This window comes from Hylaeus anthracinus, unplaced genomic scaffold (assembly GCF_026225885.1).
Source record: "Hylaeus anthracinus isolate JK02 unplaced genomic scaffold, UHH_iyHylAnth1.0_haploid 26333, whole genome shotgun sequence".
Taxonomy (NCBI): domain Eukaryota; kingdom Metazoa; phylum Arthropoda; class Insecta; order Hymenoptera; family Colletidae; genus Hylaeus; species Hylaeus anthracinus.
Genome location: NW_026534990.1, coordinates 1 through 18,265, shown reverse-complemented (window position 1 = coordinate 18,265; position 18,265 = coordinate 1). Strand labels below are relative to the sequence as shown.

At 42.1% G+C, this 18,265-nt stretch overlaps 1 protein-coding gene across 1 annotated transcript; it reads left to right on the top strand.

Annotated features, from left to right (window-relative positions):
- Window positions 1-4,881: 4,881 nt before the first annotated feature.
- LOC128893192 (maternal protein pumilio-like) lies at window positions 4,882-18,052 on the top strand (the record flags this gene model as incomplete). Its single annotated transcript, XM_054154011.1, has 9 exons — window positions 4,882-5,286; window positions 6,499-6,739; window positions 7,537-7,701; window positions 8,513-8,632; window positions 8,899-9,193; window positions 9,499-9,739; window positions 10,074-10,464; window positions 10,554-10,722; window positions 10,815-18,052. Coding segments are annotated over 9 exons (2,343 nt in total), but the record flags the coding sequence as incomplete, so codon positions are not given.
- Between the last annotated feature and the right edge of the window lie 213 nt (window positions 18,053-18,265).

The window sequence follows — 18,265 nt, the reverse complement described above, 5'->3', positions numbered from 1 at the left end:
GGATCAGGCCTCTGCCTATTTCTGGACGCATCGCGCTAGATTTCCTCTTTTATTGGCATGAGCTCGTAATTATACGCCCCGGAAAACAGGCAACGATAGGCTTCGATCGAACGACACATCGGCGATTGTGTCTATCCCCTCTCTCGGATCTTCAAAAGAAATTAACACAACGTTCCAAGACTGACTTCCGGTTAGTGACTGACTATGAGAATACCAGCGGCCAATCCTGTTGGTCATTGCCATCTCCTAAAACAAGGTAAACTATTCATTGTAGCTTGACGCGTTAATATCCCTGCAAACCGATATTACCTCGTTTCTGTAAGGAAACAGTCTAGGATGACGCCACGGACTTTGTCACGAATGAACTAACCGCAGTTATCTTCACAAAAATCTGCTCTTTAATTACAGCCACATACACTTTTCATAACCCGACAAGAAAATAACGCTAAATATATGCGTAAAGACGACAAAAAGGAACGCAACTAAACAAACTAAACCGATTGTACTTAAAAAAAGTTACTGGCCGTATGCCCTCGACTTGCTGGCGAAATTGCTCGACTAAAACTAAACTGCCGGTTTTAAAAATTGATTCGCGAGCACCATTCGCGGTCACCTGTACGATAGGTACCATGTGTGTTTATGTACATTCTTACATTTCAATCTCGATCTTTGATTTTCATAATCCAATCACTCTTCCTCAGACATATGTCTCGCGCATGATTAATGATATTCAGTCTATCGAGCGAATTGTCGAGTAAATTGCAGATACACGAACATGAAACAATAGAATCCGTATAATGTATTTTTCTTTTATTCTACGGGTTGTGGGTGAATAGACCAAACTGGGTTTCACTGTAAATAGAGTTGATATTTATTAAACAATAATTAAAGTTTCTTTACATTATTTACATTATACAGGGTGTCCCAAGAATGTTGAAGGTCCTTGAAAAGGGTGGTTCAGGGGGTGATTTGAAACAACTTTTTCCTTAGCGAAATTGTTGTCCGAGGCTTCGTTGAGGAGATATTAACGGAAAACACTGACCAATCAGAGCGCGCGGATACCGTTGGAGCGGCCGCGATAGCGATGGCTACGCGCTAGGTAGCCGCTCTCGTACGCGAACAAATGGCTCGACGTGCATCGAAGGATATTGACGCGGCCGCTCAGCGCGTAGCCTTCGCTACCGCGGCCGCTCCAACGGTATCCGCGCGCTATGATTGGTCGGCTTTTTTAAATTAATATCTACTTAACGAAGCCCCATCCGACATTTTTGCAAAGGAAAAAGTTGTTTCGAATCACCTCCCGAACCACCCCTTTCAAGGACCTTCAATATTTTTGGGACACCCTATATACAGATTACCTTACCTATAAATAGAGAAACGACATTTAAGGCTTATTCTTTCCTATCTTTCCTTCTTATACTAATGAATCTCACTTATGTTCGTGCACGTGTGTCCCTTCTATTGTCTTCTGTGTTCTTTATTATCGACAAGTCACGCGGCAAAATTCAAATGGGTTTGTAAAGTACTATCTGTACTACTTTATATCCATATAAAAAAAATCGTACCCGATCGATCCGGTCTAGATTGCGCGTATGGCCTCCGTCCAAGGTCAAATATCATAGATCAAAGTGCGTCGGAAAAGGTAGCCGAAGTGCGTCGACGAGGTCGGGTCCCAGACCGGATCATTCCCTCGTTCGATGGCGCGTCCCGTCACGGTAAAACCGTATCCACGTTTGTCGGTTAATTAGAGTCCAGAACGAGTACCGGTAACACAGAAGCGAACGGTCGTCGGTGAACGTCCGCAGGGGGTCGTCGACCCATGCCAACCCAGGCCTCGTCGACTTTTAACGCCTCTTTTACCGCGCTACCTAAACTCGAACGTTCGCTCTCCCAACTTCTCTTCCTCGACCTTGATCCGAAACTTTTAAAAGTCCCCTGACCCTCGACGCCTCTCCCGTCCTGGTAACAGGACGGACCGCGTCGTCATCGAGCCCCCGAGGCATCGTGATTACGTTACCACCTCTGTACGACCGACGACTCTCGAGTCCTTAACCCTAGACTCACTCTTGCTGTGCTCAACCTTTCGAGTTACCGTTGAGGTACATTCAGGAACGAAATAAAGCGTGCGCAGTTATTTAACGTTTGTTGAACAAAAAAAATAATATAAAGAAAATATATTCTACTATACAGGGTGTCTCACCCGATTTTGACATCTTGTTTTTCTCGCTACTGTTACTCGTAACAAAAAATGTTTCGTCGGAGGCTTGAATGGTTATCGATTGGAGCATATTCTGATGTTATTAGTTTTTTCGTGAGTGGACACGTAAAGGTATTTTTTAATACATCAATCGATTCAGCTAGACAATTGTTACGAAAAAGTACTAACTGTGTAATGTCGGAAAATTAATAGTTCAGGAGATATTTCAATTGAAATTATTTAAATTCTTAAGGCATCATTACTGCCGCGCCAAGACGTCCTGTAAACGGTAACGTCTTAGTACAACAGTAATGGTGTTTTAGAATTATTTAAATTGAAATATCTCCTGAACTACTAATTTGTCAACACTACATAGATTTTGGGCTACGACTGGATCGAAAAGGAAGAAGAGTTTGGAAGCTGAAGGGTCGGGATTGAGTAATGACGAAAGTTTGTTGTTTTGGTTAAAGCAAAGATTTGGAATCGGTCAGGAATGATTAAGGGAAAATATTTACTGCGAATGTATAACAACGTTTTAGAATGTTTTAGATAAATGGAGGTGTGGAAAGAATGGAGATGTCGGGGGTAATCGTATAATGTAGATAGTCCGGTGTTTCAACGAAATGGTAGTGCCAAAAATTTTTCCGAAAAACGTGCCAGACACGATACAATTGATTTATAAGCCCAGTCTTGCGTCATCGCATTCCAATGCAGTTTTTAGTGCGAGTAGATTATTCGCGAAGTAATTCGAGGCTAATTGACAAAAGACGCTACAGTTTTATAATTTCATACCGAACACCCCGATACAACTCCGAACGAAAATTCGCAACTGGAGAAACAAAAACGGGCTATAAATAATCTAGCAAACGCGCTGGATCGAACCCCAAGGAGTCCTAGGATTAAGCGCCTTAATCTCTGTCCGAGAGATTGGAGTTTTGCCCAGAGAGTTCCTCTGTAAACGTTCGAGCGCATTGTCGAATAAATTAAGACGACCGGGACGAGCAGACGTCCCTGCGATGCTCCTCGCACGCTCGCCGCGTTCAAGCCGAAAATTTGCATGCGATATCGTGTGCCTACCGACTGTTTGCAGGGACCCACAGTCCTGCAGATTCGTTTGATAACAGCTGAACACGTTGCTATCTACGAGCAAGAGGGATCGATACATTTTGCAGCGCGAGGAGTATTTTTAGGTTCGAGCAATCTTACCTCGCGTACTTTATCAACAGCACACCATGATGTAACCATTAATGACGAATTAGTTGCTAAAACTCTCGATTTGTCAACAAGAAGCTTTCCTCGTTTAACAGTCTTTTCGTTAACCCTTTGCACTCGAGAGGTGACCGAGAGTCACCACTGGGTTTGCCGCAGCGAATCAACCAGCAACAATGTTTGTTTAGGTTTAATTTCTTTGGAACTCGAAGTGTCGATAAAATAATTGAGGCAAAGGTGTTTTTGACTCTCAAATCTCAAATCTCAAATCTCAAATTTGAGTTCTCATTTTGGAAGTCAATCCCAGCTCAGCATTCGCGGCAATAGAGTTCTAAGAAAGTGTTGAATTAATTTCATCTAAATATTGTACTTATTCCAATAACAAAAATGAATCACGTTTCTGTTTGAAGTCATCGCGGTTCTTAGTTGTTAGATGTGTGTATGTGTGTGTGTAGGAGGGTGGGGGCGTAAGTCTACTAATATAAACATCCGCGTCAAAAATTCGAGTTCGACGAGTTGAGGGTGTTAGGTAGTTGAGAGACAGCCTCGATAGTGAATTCAGCTGTCTCTCTGAGCCTTCGAAGTGTCGAAATAAAGTTCATTTAGATGAAACTATTTATTTTTTGCTTCCAACCATAATCTGGCAGAAAACAATCTCGAGCTGCTGGTAAATGCCGGACAAAAAGGTCTCGAGTACAAAGGGTTAATTTATCACCCTTCACCCACAATCAGTTGGCTATCTTCGTCAACTACAAGTGATACTCTGTTGCAAGTGTAGGACGTGAATAAAGGTTGAACAAAATCGAAGATCGTTTATTAACCACGTTCTTACAAATTGCCACGGCTGAAACTTGATATATTGTAAACCAGTAAGTTTTCACAAAATGTCATTCACGTCCTCGTAACTTCGTCCGTATCGAATTTTTAATAACAAGATTTTCATCCGTTTTAAACCGCAGCTATCTTCAATGAACGAACAAATCTTAACCATAAGCGTAAAGAACATAAATCCAATGCTGCAACTCGATACGTAAGATGCACACCAGTAAACCAAAACTTTAGGATACTTTCTCGCGTATACCCTTTCTCGTTATCTCACTTCTGAAATTTGTAAGAACATTGTTTTAATAAATGATCTTCGATTTTGTTTGACCTTTAGTCACGTCCTACACAAGTAAAGTCTGTGCAATCATTGGGTTAATGAACGATGGGGAGTTTTATTATACTCTGTTAATTTCTTCTGATGGGAATAGTGATAGATTGAATTTTTGAGCACCTTACGAACCGCTGATACGAGATTCAGTATTCATATTTGGTAGCATTAATGAGGTTTTGAATTGTTCGATAAAATTGTTTCGAGAAAGTCTCGAAAATGCTGTCAATGTGCTTGTAATTGCACAAGTAAAGTCTAATTTTCAACTCTCCTACGCACAAAGAGTCCCATTAGGACATAAAATTACAACAATCTTTTTTTTTTCTTCCAGCAATTGTTCCGAAGTCAGCCGCAGGGAGCCACGCCGCAGCAGTTGCAGTTGCTCCAGCAGCAACAGCAGCAACAACAGCAGCAGTACCTGGCCGCCTCTCAGGCGCAGCAGCAGCAGCAGCAGCAGCAGCAGCAACAGCAACAGAACTTTCCCACGGCGCCGTACACCGTTATCAGCGGCCAGGAACCGTACGTCGGTGCATTGATAGCCGGAGCACCACCACCGGTGGTACAACCTTATTATGGAGTCGCCCCGTGGGTCTATCCAGCGGGACTGCTGCCCCAAGCACCTCCCCAAGCAGCGGCGCCACCGCCACCCAGGCGACCGCTGACACCATCTTCGGCGGCGGCCGCGGCAGCTGCCGCCCAAGACACTGCAAATAATTTGGCGCAGACTGTAAGCGGACAATTAGCCTGTTTCTCGATCGTAGACGCACGCACGTGTTTAGAAATAAATCCTAATGTCACCGGTTCCCGAGCGCGATACGCCTTCAGCTGAACCGACGCGTCTCTTTTGCTCCCTTCTGAACCCGCGAGAGGCTTACTCGGCCGACGATCTTCGGGAGAGATTAAATATAAACTTCGAGCGATTTACAGGTCCATTAACGTCTCTGTCTCTATTCTGTCTCTAGAGTATGATTTTGGCGACATTCGAGGCCGAATGTCAAATAAGGATGGTCCGGTGTAGAGTGTGATAATGAGTTCAACGAATGCACGAATTACATGAACCTGAGGTGTGAAAGAAGAGTGTTTTGACACAGTACATAGCCAATCTTTATTTTAATTCCCTCTGAATTCTGTATATTTTTCAAATTATTTTCCTACAAGGAAAGAACGAGTGTTGTCCAACTTTCACGTCTCGAAGAAAGAGTCTGCTCAGAAATGGCGGCCCACTTACAATTTCGACACGGACCATGCGGAGCAGTTTGGTGAACAGTTGAACGGTTGACTGCGCGTCAGTTTGAACTGTGGCTGGAAGATAAACGCATGGAATGGAACGAATGTTTAGACTAACCTTATGAGCCGTGGCAAGAGTGGGAGCAAGGTGCAGGTTCTAGTCGCACTATGCTGTCCTCTAATCGATCGAACAAGGATAGATGAAGGAGAGAAGGAAAACAAAGATGCTTTATCCTTGTTCGACCGATTGACTCGACAAAAGCATCTTGAGAAGTTAGCACGTGTAGAATCTACACCATAACAACACTTTTTGCCACGGCTCAGCTACGCTCGACTTTGTCGGCAGGCAATTAGGATGTACCCTAAGGGAGGGAGGAATAACCGATAACAGCATGTGTTGTGTATATGGAAGGTTAAAAGGATGCCTGGACGAATGCTAGAGTTTAGTTTCAAATGAGAGAGCGAAGCGTTAATATCACCGATAGTCAAACTGCGTGTGCGACAAACAGCGAAGGCGTTACTTTATTTCAAGTACCAGGGAATCGCTCGTAGTACTCGTGCAAAGTGATCATCGGTTGTTAGGCTTTTCGAGCTCGTGTCGCATAGCTGCGTAAAGTTTCATCAAAATAGCCGTGTTACGATTGTTCAGCTATCGATATAAACAGGATAAACAGGTTATTATCAGTAATAGCGAAATGCTTCGTGTCTCCAGGTTCAGGGTCAGTACCAGGTGATACCAGCGTATTACGATCAAAACGGATCCATAGTGATGGGCGGTGTGCGCGGGTTGAGCTCCGCGGCAACCCCCATGAGACTCGTCAGTCCTGCACCAGTTTTGGTGAACAGAGCTCCCTCCCAACCACCGCCGGGACCACCAGCTCCACCGCCACCGAGTCTATACTCCCAACCGACTCCTACGTCCCACAGTAATGCAACAGCTGGCGAATGTTTGGGTAAGATACTCTACGCCGATGGAAATTGTAATTAAATACCCGGATCCGCTCGTCGTCGTCGTTGTAGATATGTGTTACTGTTTTCGGTATTCCTTTCCGAGAAGTGCATAAAAGAGAGCTGGCACGCGATGGTAGGCGTGGGTGTTTTCGATTGATAGCAAAATCTACGATCAGCAATTTTAGAAGAATTAAGTTGTTATAAAACTACTAAAAACCTACAATTTCTGAAACACCCAGCCGACCAGTATCGCGTGCGCCTTTCGTATACATAACGTGTATATATATATATGTACATAGCCAAAAAATATATATATATATGCATGGCGTTCAGTGAAAAATCGACGGATTACTCCACGAGATATACATTGTATTTAACACTCTACCTATCGGCCTATTTAACTATACAAGACGCTGTGAAATTAATCTTACCGAGTATTAAAAGCCTTGGCTATTTTCTCAAATTGACTATCGTAAGCTGATATCTGGAAACATGGTTAATAGGCTCTCCAGAATTAAAAAGCCCACGAATAGGCTATCGGTGGGTAAAGTGTTTGCGTTGGAGTAACGGGTCCCTGATGTCTGTACATACGTGTATCCACGCCACGTATTAACCTCGTGACTAAAAAGAAAAAAAAAAGACCGTTAATACGAACTATCGATGTCAATAGCGGTAGCGTGGTGTGTGTATGTGTTGGAACGGTGTACCGCTAGGCTTAATAGACGGTGTGAGGTTGGTAACGTACGGGCAGATTAATTGATAACTAAGAGCGTGTGTGGGTTGCGGGCTTTCGGTGCAGGTCTGGCGGCGTGCAGTGCTGCAGCGGTGGTTGCACAAGCCCAAGCGGTCGCTGTACAACAGGCGCAGCAGCAAGGATCAGGACTAGCCGCGGGTTTAGCCGCTCTAGGATACGGTGGCTCCCCACTGGGTGCACTGGGCTCGCCTGCTCAGCTCCAGAGCACAGGTACAACATTCTCTAGCCAACGACGAATCGTTGAAAGAGCCCATTTTCGGTGTCAGGCGTCGTCGACATCCTCGATATAGCAACTTTGTAAAATACGTAACGACTCGCGATGAACGATGACGTACAGGGTGAACCACCTTACTCTACCGCCTCGAATATTTGTCCCATATTTCGTAAATATACGTCTATATAGGAAATATATCTGTAAAAAAGCTAGATAGCGTAAAAGCTATATTCATACATCACATGTATATACACATTTTATGTACAATACCTGACCCAAAAGCTATTTAAGGTGACGATAACAGGTAATTCACCCTGTGTAATATATTTGATTAAGTCACGATGATCCTTTGTTATCATCGCTTCGAGTACATCGTTCAGTGCTCTCCAAAGATAAGTCTTATGTTTGTCTTTCGGAGAATGTAATTGAAATAAACATGAGCTTGAAGAGAGAGCTTAGCAATGTAGCCGAAACGTTGATAACAAACGATCGTCGCGATTTAAACAGACGATCCTCTTACATCACCGTTCACCGCGAGCAGTTACTTATTCTACAAAGCTGCGATATCAATGGTGACTCATCAACAAACAGCGATGGATCCTCGATATACATATATGCCATTTTGTACATACCAAGATAGAAAATGTTTGCATGCTTTTGCGAGAGCGTATCGTTTTGTCTTTATTGTCATGTTGAACACGTATTCTCCTGCCAGTGCTGTCCTTTGTTTTAGAATCAAACCGATGGCCGCGCGCATCCGTTGTCCATCGATTCCGCTTAAAAACCGCGTGTCCTTTTTGTTCACAGGTCTGGGTCTCGGCGCTTCGTCAACCGCGCGAAGAGATTCCTTCGATAGAAACACGTCAGCGTTTAGCCCTAGTTTGGAGTACAGCCGCGCCAAGTGGCCTCAAAGTTACGGAGCCCTTGGTAAGATAACTTTGTCTTTGTTTTTGTCAGATAATTGTTGAACATATCTATCTCAAAGATTATATGTAGATACATTCATGCCAAGTTTCACCCTGTTTCAACAATTCTTCTTCCAAACCAAAATTTAAACACCGTTTATTTTTGTCACTCGAGTCACGCGGAAACCCTTTTAATGGGTTTTCGCGTCGTTCATTACGCCGCGAGGCGGCACCTTAATTAGCCTTGCGTTCCCTTGTTTGTCTACATTCGCACGATCCTGTTTACAGGTACCGTGACGGCGTCGCCAAGCCCATTAGGATTATCCTTGACACCACCGCCAACTTTGGGAGGATCTTTAAGCGGACTGGTCGGTGGAGCCAGTCGGGTATCCGCTGCTCCTGGAGCCGAGGCCAAATTTCGCGCTAGCGCGGTTCCAGCTTTAACGGCAAACGGAGTCTTCGGTTCCAGTAGCTCCCTTTTCCCTAACCTGGTGGGCAAACCTGGCCGCGGCGGTACTACCTGCATCGGAGACAAAAATGCTGGAGGACGATCACGTTTACTGGAAGACTTCAGGAATAACCGGTACGTCCTCTTCGAATCATCGTCAATGTCGCGCGAAGTGTAGTTCGATTACGATTGTAAAGTAATTACACGGTAATTGTAAAATAATTGCGCAATAATCACCGTTTAATTGCTACGTAATCGTAATCGTGAATGATTAAACTATGTAATTACGGAGCAATTACGTTATATTTTTAACCGTGGCGAATGTAATCAAATTACATTTTGCTCAACATTGGCTATCATTCGACGACGAGTATTATTTTACGTTGTATCATTACATTACCGGTACAGCTTACGTTACGAGACGTTTTTTCCTGCTGCAGATTCCCGAGTCTTCAACTGCGCGACCTGGCCAATCATATAGTCGAATTCAGTCAAGATCAGCATGGATCCCGTTTCATTCAGCAGAAATTGGAACGCGCCTCGGCTAGCGAAAAGCAGCTCGTATTCCAAGAAATCCTCACTTCTGCTTACTCATTGATGACGGACGTTTTTGGAAATTATGTTATTCAGAAGTTCTTCGAGTTTGGCACGCCGGAACAAAAGTCCACCCTCGCTCAAAAGGTAGTTATTCACAGCTCATGTATGCGTTTCTCTATCATAGCGGTGCTTCCTAACTTTCCTTATATCGTGGCATATATAAGGGAGACTGACGACTACATAAGTTAGATATTATGTTGATACATAGAGATTTCATAGTAATTTATATTAAGATTATTACAACGAGTCAGGCTTGTTGCGAAGCACCGCGTTCTACGCTATCTAAAATGATGATTACCTTTGCGTGTCAACTGATTTTATCCTGTGATCGAGTATATTCCAAACTGAACAAGTTGGCCGCAAGATATTTCAAGAAGCTCTTTGAATGTTGCTACTTTAATATTCGCGTTACGTTTAGGTTCGAGGACACGTATTGCCCTTGGCACTGCAGATGTACGGCTGTAGAGTGATTCAGAAGGCTCTTGAATCGATCGGACCGGAACAACAGCAAGAAATCGTCCTGGAGCTGGACGGGCACGTGTTGAAGTGCGTTAAAGATCAAAATGGAAACCACGTCGTTCAAAAATGCATCGAGTGCGTCGAACCGCGAGCATTGCAGTTCGTCATCGGAGCATTTGCCGGTCAAGTTTATTCGCTAAGCACCCATCCGTACGGATGCAGAGTGATCCAACGCATTCTCGAGCATTGCACTCCCGAACAAACCCAAGGTATCCTTCAAGAGTTGCACGCTGCCACTGATCAGCTCATTCAAGATCAGTATGGTAATTACGTCATCCAGCATGTCCTCGGTGAGTAACGATTCGTTTATGTACGCGACACGTTCGTATCGCTGTTTTCCCAATGAACGATGCTTGACGTTTTCCTGTCTGTTTCGAAGAACATGGAAAGCCAGAAGACAAAGCACAATTGATCAGCAGTGTTAGGGGTAAAGTACTTACTCTTTCTCAACACAAGTTCGCGAGCAACGTTGTCGAAAAATGCGTAACTCATGCTACAAGACAAGAACGAGCTGTGCTAATCGAAGAAGTTTGCGGCTTTAACGACAAGTAAGTTTACCTCTGTATACCTTTATATCGCTCTGTTACGTAACATCTGCGAGTTCTCGGTGTCGCTAATTCTTGCACGTGTTTCAAAACAGCGCATTGAACGTCATGATGAAGGATCAGTATGCCAACTACGTGGTACAGAAGATGATAGACGTAGCAGAACCAGCGCAACGCAAAGTATTGATGCACAAGATTCGCCCACATCTAGGCAGCTTACGCAAGTACACCTATGGCAAGCACATCATTGTCAAGCTAGAGAAATTCTTCATGAAAACGGCATCCGCGATGGGGGTGGCGACGCCTGCCGGTGCTTCAACAGGTGGAGGTGATCTCGGTCCCATCGGGCCACCTGCTTCTGCTGCTGGTACAGTTTCCACGCCAGCTCAGCAGCCAACGCAGGTTCTATAAGCGTACGGTTTCAGAAAGTAACAACCATTCGAGATCTTCTATACGTTCAAGAAACACGTATCCAAGACCTACGTAAATATTTATTGCAACGTATCTAATCGTCATTGATTTATAATGGACGAGTAAAACGAGGATTCGTTTCCGCGCCGTCGTGTTCGTCTCGTTGTCCCTTCTTTCCGGAGCTTATAAAACCTATAACGGGAAAAAAGACGCGCGTATCCACTTGAAACGAACGAAAAGAAGAAAGAAAAACTACCGAGACGATTTTTCTTATTTTTACAAAACCGTATAAACCCGACAGAATTTGTACAGAACACCCGAGAATGGACAACGCGAGATCGCGGCGCGAGGAAACAATAACCATCAACAACAAAAAGAAAACTTCAAGGTCGAATGTGTGTCAGAAAAAAATCAATTTGTAGAATAACGTTAGAGGTGCAGTGCATTTTTCTATTAGCAATCTAACGTGCTGCCGAGTAATATATTCGTAGCGATTACGCATTGAAATGTCCCGAAAGTTGCACCGATAACGTTTTGAGAACCGAGTTTCTTCGAAACGACTGGACAAGCTTTGAAGCTTGATCGTAAAAAAGAAACTGCAGTGCTAGGATGGCTGATTGTCTTAACACCGCTCGTTTAATCGATCAGTTGACGCAATTTCAAAACACGGCACGAACACGTTCCGACAATTTGTAAGAAACTACTTTTCTCCCCCTCGGTTTGGGTAAAATCGTTATTTAAACGAACACACACACATGTTATTATCCTTTTTAAACTCAGCACTCTTTCGAAAGAGCGTAGAGCTCTGTCCTCTGGCAAACACTTAAGCGAAAATAATAGGAAAAAAACGCAAAAAGGAGGTGTAAACAGCATGAGAAGTCACGCCCGCGCGCCGTTCAACGGTTGCGCCCGCGAACGACAAAACTCGGTAAACAACAGCAATAGGTTCGATGAAGAGACAAAAATTGTGTTTAGACAGCTAGGATAGATCGTAGAGCTGCATGCATTTATATCGAGTTGTAACGAGATTGCGATGTCCGTAATATACGATGCGCGAGACGTCTTGGTCGCGAGTGTACCGTACAGCCTTTGCACGCTAAACGTAGTATTATCCTTGTGTGCGGTACACGTCCGATCAACGAATCGGTATCGGTTCAGATTTGATAGATGGTTAGGAGCTACAGATACGTCGATTAAAATCTAGCATAGCGTTTGACATGGGAATGAAGCTGAGTATCCCTGACCGGACCGCTGATCTGCCCCCTTGATTGCTTCAGATTGTTCGTGAATAATAATAATAATCATTAATAAAGAAAAAAAAAAAGTAACGATGAACGATACCAGGAAAAAAGGAAAGGAAACCAAGTTTGTTATTCTCGTTTCACGTTTAGAAAGAAATTTTCGAAAACGGATCAGTATATGATATATATGTGTATTCCTTCTCGAGAGAGAAAAAAAGAAAAAGAACCTAACAGAATTTAGCAGAAGTAACGGAAGATAAGAAACAAAAGATGGTAAAAGACAGAGATAAAAATAATGAGGAGAGACATCAAGTCGTCAGCACGGTTCTCTTTTGTTCGTTTTACGTTTGTCGCCTTCGAGCGCGGAGCATTTTTTTCTACTCTCTTAAACGTCCTTTTTACATCCCCCCATCTCCTCAACCCCTCTTCCAAACGCCCTTTCCCTTGCAACCCCCCAATGCCCACTCCCTCGTCCCAAAGATCCTCGAATTTTGTAAATTGTGATATAAATAAATAACAAATGTGTATAGGAAACGACGTGACAAACCCTACATGAGGAACCGTAAATTCAATGAATAATTTTATTTTTCACGGGAATTCTCTCCTTTTTAACGGACTTTGTGAATATCGTGTATTATAATAATTACTAATTATATTAAATTTAAATATGATTTACGTTCTAATGCTGCTGACCCTCGATCAACATACGTTACACCACCCATTCTCCTGCCGTGTTAAAGATGGCCGTGTTACGGCCACCTCCTAACCCCCCATCTCCTGCTCCCTTCGCATACACGCACTCTCATGCATTATCCAGTTGTAAGATATAGACATTTTTGACAAAGGAGACGCTCTATAGGAAAGAAATCGTTTATATTCGGATTCATTCGATTCCCAAAACGCCCCACGTCCATACCCGCAGTCCTTTTAAAACTAATCGCAGCAATCGCGTGATCGCGGTGATCTTTGAACGTAACCGAGACCCATTGTACATTGTATAAATGATAACGCGTTCTATAACAAACAAACAAAAAAAAAAAAAAAAAAAGAAAAATCGTCAGGAAATTTAACCCCCCCCCCCTCTCTCCCCCTCCCGCCATTGCATGTGTATCTATATCTCTTTTCGCGTCAAATTTCGCCTTCCGACCCTCCTCACTCCCCTCTCATAACACGTTCACACGTTAGGAATATAATATTGTACACGCCGAGCATTTCGATTTGTATATTGTTATCGATCACACAAGACGGTTGGAAAGAGCGCCTCTCAGCTGTTTTCAATAGCATCGAACTCATTTCTTTCCTTTTAGTTTTCTCATTTTGTTATCGAAACAGCGGTTCGTATTTCTCTCTCTCTCTTCGTAGTCCTCGTTTTCGGTTAGCCTCGTTCGACGCGAATCCTCTGTGACGTTTTACCGATCATAATTTTCTCTGTCGAGCAACAGCGTTCCCGACAGGCATAGTTGTGCATACGTTGAAGCCAATTCGGAGGAAGAGATGAGCAAAATGATATTTTACGTTAATTATTGCATTCTTGTTACGATTGGAAACTTTTTATAAAAAATTTATAATGATTTTAGGTCGAACTATAGAATGGAACGCATTAACAAATATTGCACGCCTTATCCTCGTCCATTATTAAAATAAAATTTTGTCCATCTCTGTTCAGAGGGTAGTAATATCTCGCCGCTTTTCCACATCGCGTATGTTTTTTAACAGTCGCTATTTCATCCCTAAAGGCAGACGCGTTGTTCGAATTCCTTTGTAAATTTCTTTGTAAATTTCTTTGTAAATTTCGTCGCACGAACCTCGCTACCAGAACGCCAATTTTTCATCCAAATCGCTTCACGAGTCGTAAATATATGTATATATAAATTATTCCTCGTCGAGCGGGCGAACCTGTTCGACGATTGTACAAACAAACAAAAAAATCTCATCAAGTTTTTTAAATTCGACGTTCGTACGCGCGATACGCTCATCATCCCCTTTGCCGCCCCGTCTCCCAAGTTTGTATACACATCCGAGGAAGGTTCGTTTGCGTGGCCCCGCGTACTCGCAACCGACGCTAGACAATGATAATAATAAGATCGAGTTTGTAATTTTAAAACCGTGTACAATGTATAATATTTTGTTAAAAAAACTTAGGTGTTAAATATGTAGAATTCTAAAGAAACAAAAGTAACGAAACGGAAAAGTGAAAGGGAGAAAAACCGCATGCAACTCGAGGGATTCGTCGCGATTTTGTACAAAAAATAAAAAACAAACAAACGATAAGAAAAGAAGAAATTAAAGGGAAAGCTACTAAGTGCTGAAAAATGGCGAGAAGAGGGAATTGAACATAGCCGCTTTCTTTGTAACATATTGTAAATAACGATTTATTAACGAAATTGACAAATTCTTAGGTGCCCTTTCTCTTTCTTCTTCGCACGGAGATATATTACTCACTCTAGTTAGTGACAGAATTCACGTATAGGGAAACGAACAAACGAAAAAGTAAAGCGGAGAAGAGGAAAAGAGCAAAACGTTTTGTAAAAGGAAACTCGCGCGAGACGCGGTACTTATCGAATTCGAAGCGGTTTTTGTTTACTTTCTTCTGTTTAGTTCCTCCCTCGATTCTCGAGTATGTTGATTTCGATCACGGCGATCACGGTGTACTCGTGGAGGTGTAACGACGAAGAGGATAGGTTTGTTGTTCCCCTCGCGCGGAATCGATTATTTTTCGGAAATACGCTGAGAGGAGGCTGCTCGTTTTGGAGCCGCAAAAAATACGGAAAAAAAGAAAAGAAACAAACAAAACACAACACCGAAACAGAACAAAACAAAAAAGTAAAGTAAAATATAGGGAAAACTGGATAAGATAACAGTACATGTACGATAACGTAACTGAAAACTCGATATATACAGACAGAGACATTCCAACCGCCACTCTTTTCACCCTCGGTCGACAGGATACATAGTACGCTGTTAACGCGGATTAACGTAGTTAACAACGCTTAAATGCGTTTTACTGATATTTAATAAGGAATGCCGATAGTTCCTTCGTCCGTGTAAATCGCGCGCATCATTTGTAAATTAAACAAACGTCGGAAACGTACGTCTCATTTTTTGTAATAGAAGCATCGATAAATAATCACCCCCTCTCGCGCCCCCTCACCCCTCCGTAAGAATTTTTCCCCCTCCCCCTGTCGAAGTAGGAAATACCGCGAAATGAAAAGAAAAAGAAAAAGAATATACCGGAAAGTCACACATATATAGCAGAAGCGAAACTCGAACGCAAAATCTCATGTCTTATCAGCTAAGATTACTTGATTACTATTATACTTTTTATTATTATAATTATCATTAATATTATTCTACTCTTATCATTACGATTAATACGATTACTATAATTATTATTCCTATAGTTACTCTTACCAATATTTGTTTGATTAACGACCTTCCCTTTTTATTAATTATTATCGCTATTTACTAACGTTTGCTAAATACACCACTTTCTATACAAATACGAATATAAATAATGTATATGTATATGTATGTATATATGTGTATATGTATTGTATATACATAGATATATATACATATATCGGCGAACCACGCGTAAACACGCCCCACGTAACAATAACATTTGTCATTTTCTTTTTCTTTCTTCTTCTTCTTTTTTCTTTTTTCTTTTTTTTTTTAAATTTAATCCAAGAAAAGAAACGGAATTTAGTAAAACGATCGTTTAGCGATTAGAGGTTGACCACCTGATTGCTGTCGTGTTGCATATATACATATATATATATATACATATACGTATACATATATCTACTTAAGCTTCTGAGGAACGAAAAGAAATTCTTTAACGACTTTTTGATTATAAATAGTGTAAATTTTTTATATAGTGCGAGAATGGAAATATTATTGGTTGCGCGACTTCTACGAGGTGCGCGTGGCACCGTGTATAAAAAACAAAAAAAAAAACAAAAAGAACGAAACAGGAGCATACAAAACAAAGCGGAACAATAAGACGGGAAAAGCACGCAGAATTTAATGAATGACAACACGTTGTACATGGTCTTTCGATTTTTTTCCCCCCCCCTCACGACGAACACACATGCGAATGTAATTCTAATTTTGTCATTTTTTTTTTGTCTCTTTCGTCTTAATTCTTTCACGTTAACCGCATTACGGATCGCGCGATCCCAGGATCCGCGTGTGCGAAAACAAAAATTTGTCTCGTGTCGTCCACAGCCAAGCCCCGAAATCGTTCTTGCGTACGATCCTTGTTCCTCGAGCGTGTTGTACTCTTTGTAAAATATTATATTGTAAAAGTGTGCGGGACATTCACAGTATTTCTGTAGACACGGTTCTTTTTCGGTATGGTACTCTTTTTGTAAATTTCTGCGCGAGATCATACTTTGACGGAATTTTTATGGTCGCTTAGCGTATGGAATAATTGTTTTGTCTTCTTCTTTTTTTGTTTTGTTTTGTTAGTAAAGGATCCGAATCGCGGGATTTGTAACGCAGAAAAGAAAAATGCAAACAAACTGAAGAAAGCAGTATCGAATCTTATTCTTAATCGTGTTGTGTGTGTGTGTGTGTGTGTGTATGTGTGTGCGTAAACGAAGAAGGAAAAGGGCGGCGCGCGAGAACTTCCCACGATTAAACGAATCGTTTTCCAGTAATGGAAACATTCGTTATTAACGTTTAGGGACGTTTTAGGCGCACCGAAGACGCTGCGAGCGCCAGAGATGGGCGAACTATGTATTCGTATTTAAACAGCATCCTTTATTTGTTCGACGATAGCCGAGATCCGAATTGTAAAATTCTGTAATTATTACCACAATGTATAGTTTGTATAATAATTGTATTCTATTCTATCTTTACTGGGCGTCAAAAAATCAAATTTTGCAAGGCGATCTTTATTCGAATATAAATTGCTTTTAATCGTGATATTTTAGTCGAACGAAACGTCGCCCATCTCTCGGCGAGAGCGTCGCGTTTCCGATGGGGCACCCTCGCACCGCAATATTCCTGTATATAATGCGATCCGTTTGAACAAAATTCGACGAGACACTTTTCTTTTGTCGTCGTACACCGAACAAAGAACAACCCCGCGTCGATCACGGTGCCCCGAAGAATTCTTGCAACCGATCGCTCGTCACATTCGGTCAAATAGAGATCAAAATTATAGCGTACTCGAAGAAAAAGAATGGAAATAGTTGCGCTCGATTCGGCATACACAGAGATATCGTGCAAGCAATACGACAAGCGTTTCCATGCGTTACATATAATCCCTTTTTAACCTTCGATATTTGTACTTTAGATACAATCATCTTTCTGATCTCTCTTTCGCCCCCTTTCTCCTGCAAAACGGACGCGATGCCTCCTCCTCTTCGCGAGGAGACGAGGAGGTGTACGTTGGTAACATCTTGGTAGAGGAAAAGTAAATGAATACAGAAGGAACAAGAAAGGGTTCCCGCTTAAACGGGAACGCGTACGAGAATTCGAAAGAGGAAAACAATTAAACAACCCTATAAATAATTGATTATACATATATATATATATATCTGTATATGTATACCTAAGAAAAAAAAAAATAACTTTGAAACCTATCGGTATATGATATATATGTAATAAGTACTATTTAAATATTGTAACAATTGTATATGATTTTAATACTACATGCTAATTGTATTATATATATATGAAGGATCTGCGACCTCCCACTTGTAGTACACACTCGATCGTACGCACGCAACACACTCATCCACACCTACACGCACATTATATGCCCCACTCGCAGTATCATGACGCAGTTACACATCGTGACGTACACGTACGCACGTACATATATGCTACGACATACAACACACACACACACACACACACACACACACACACACACACACACA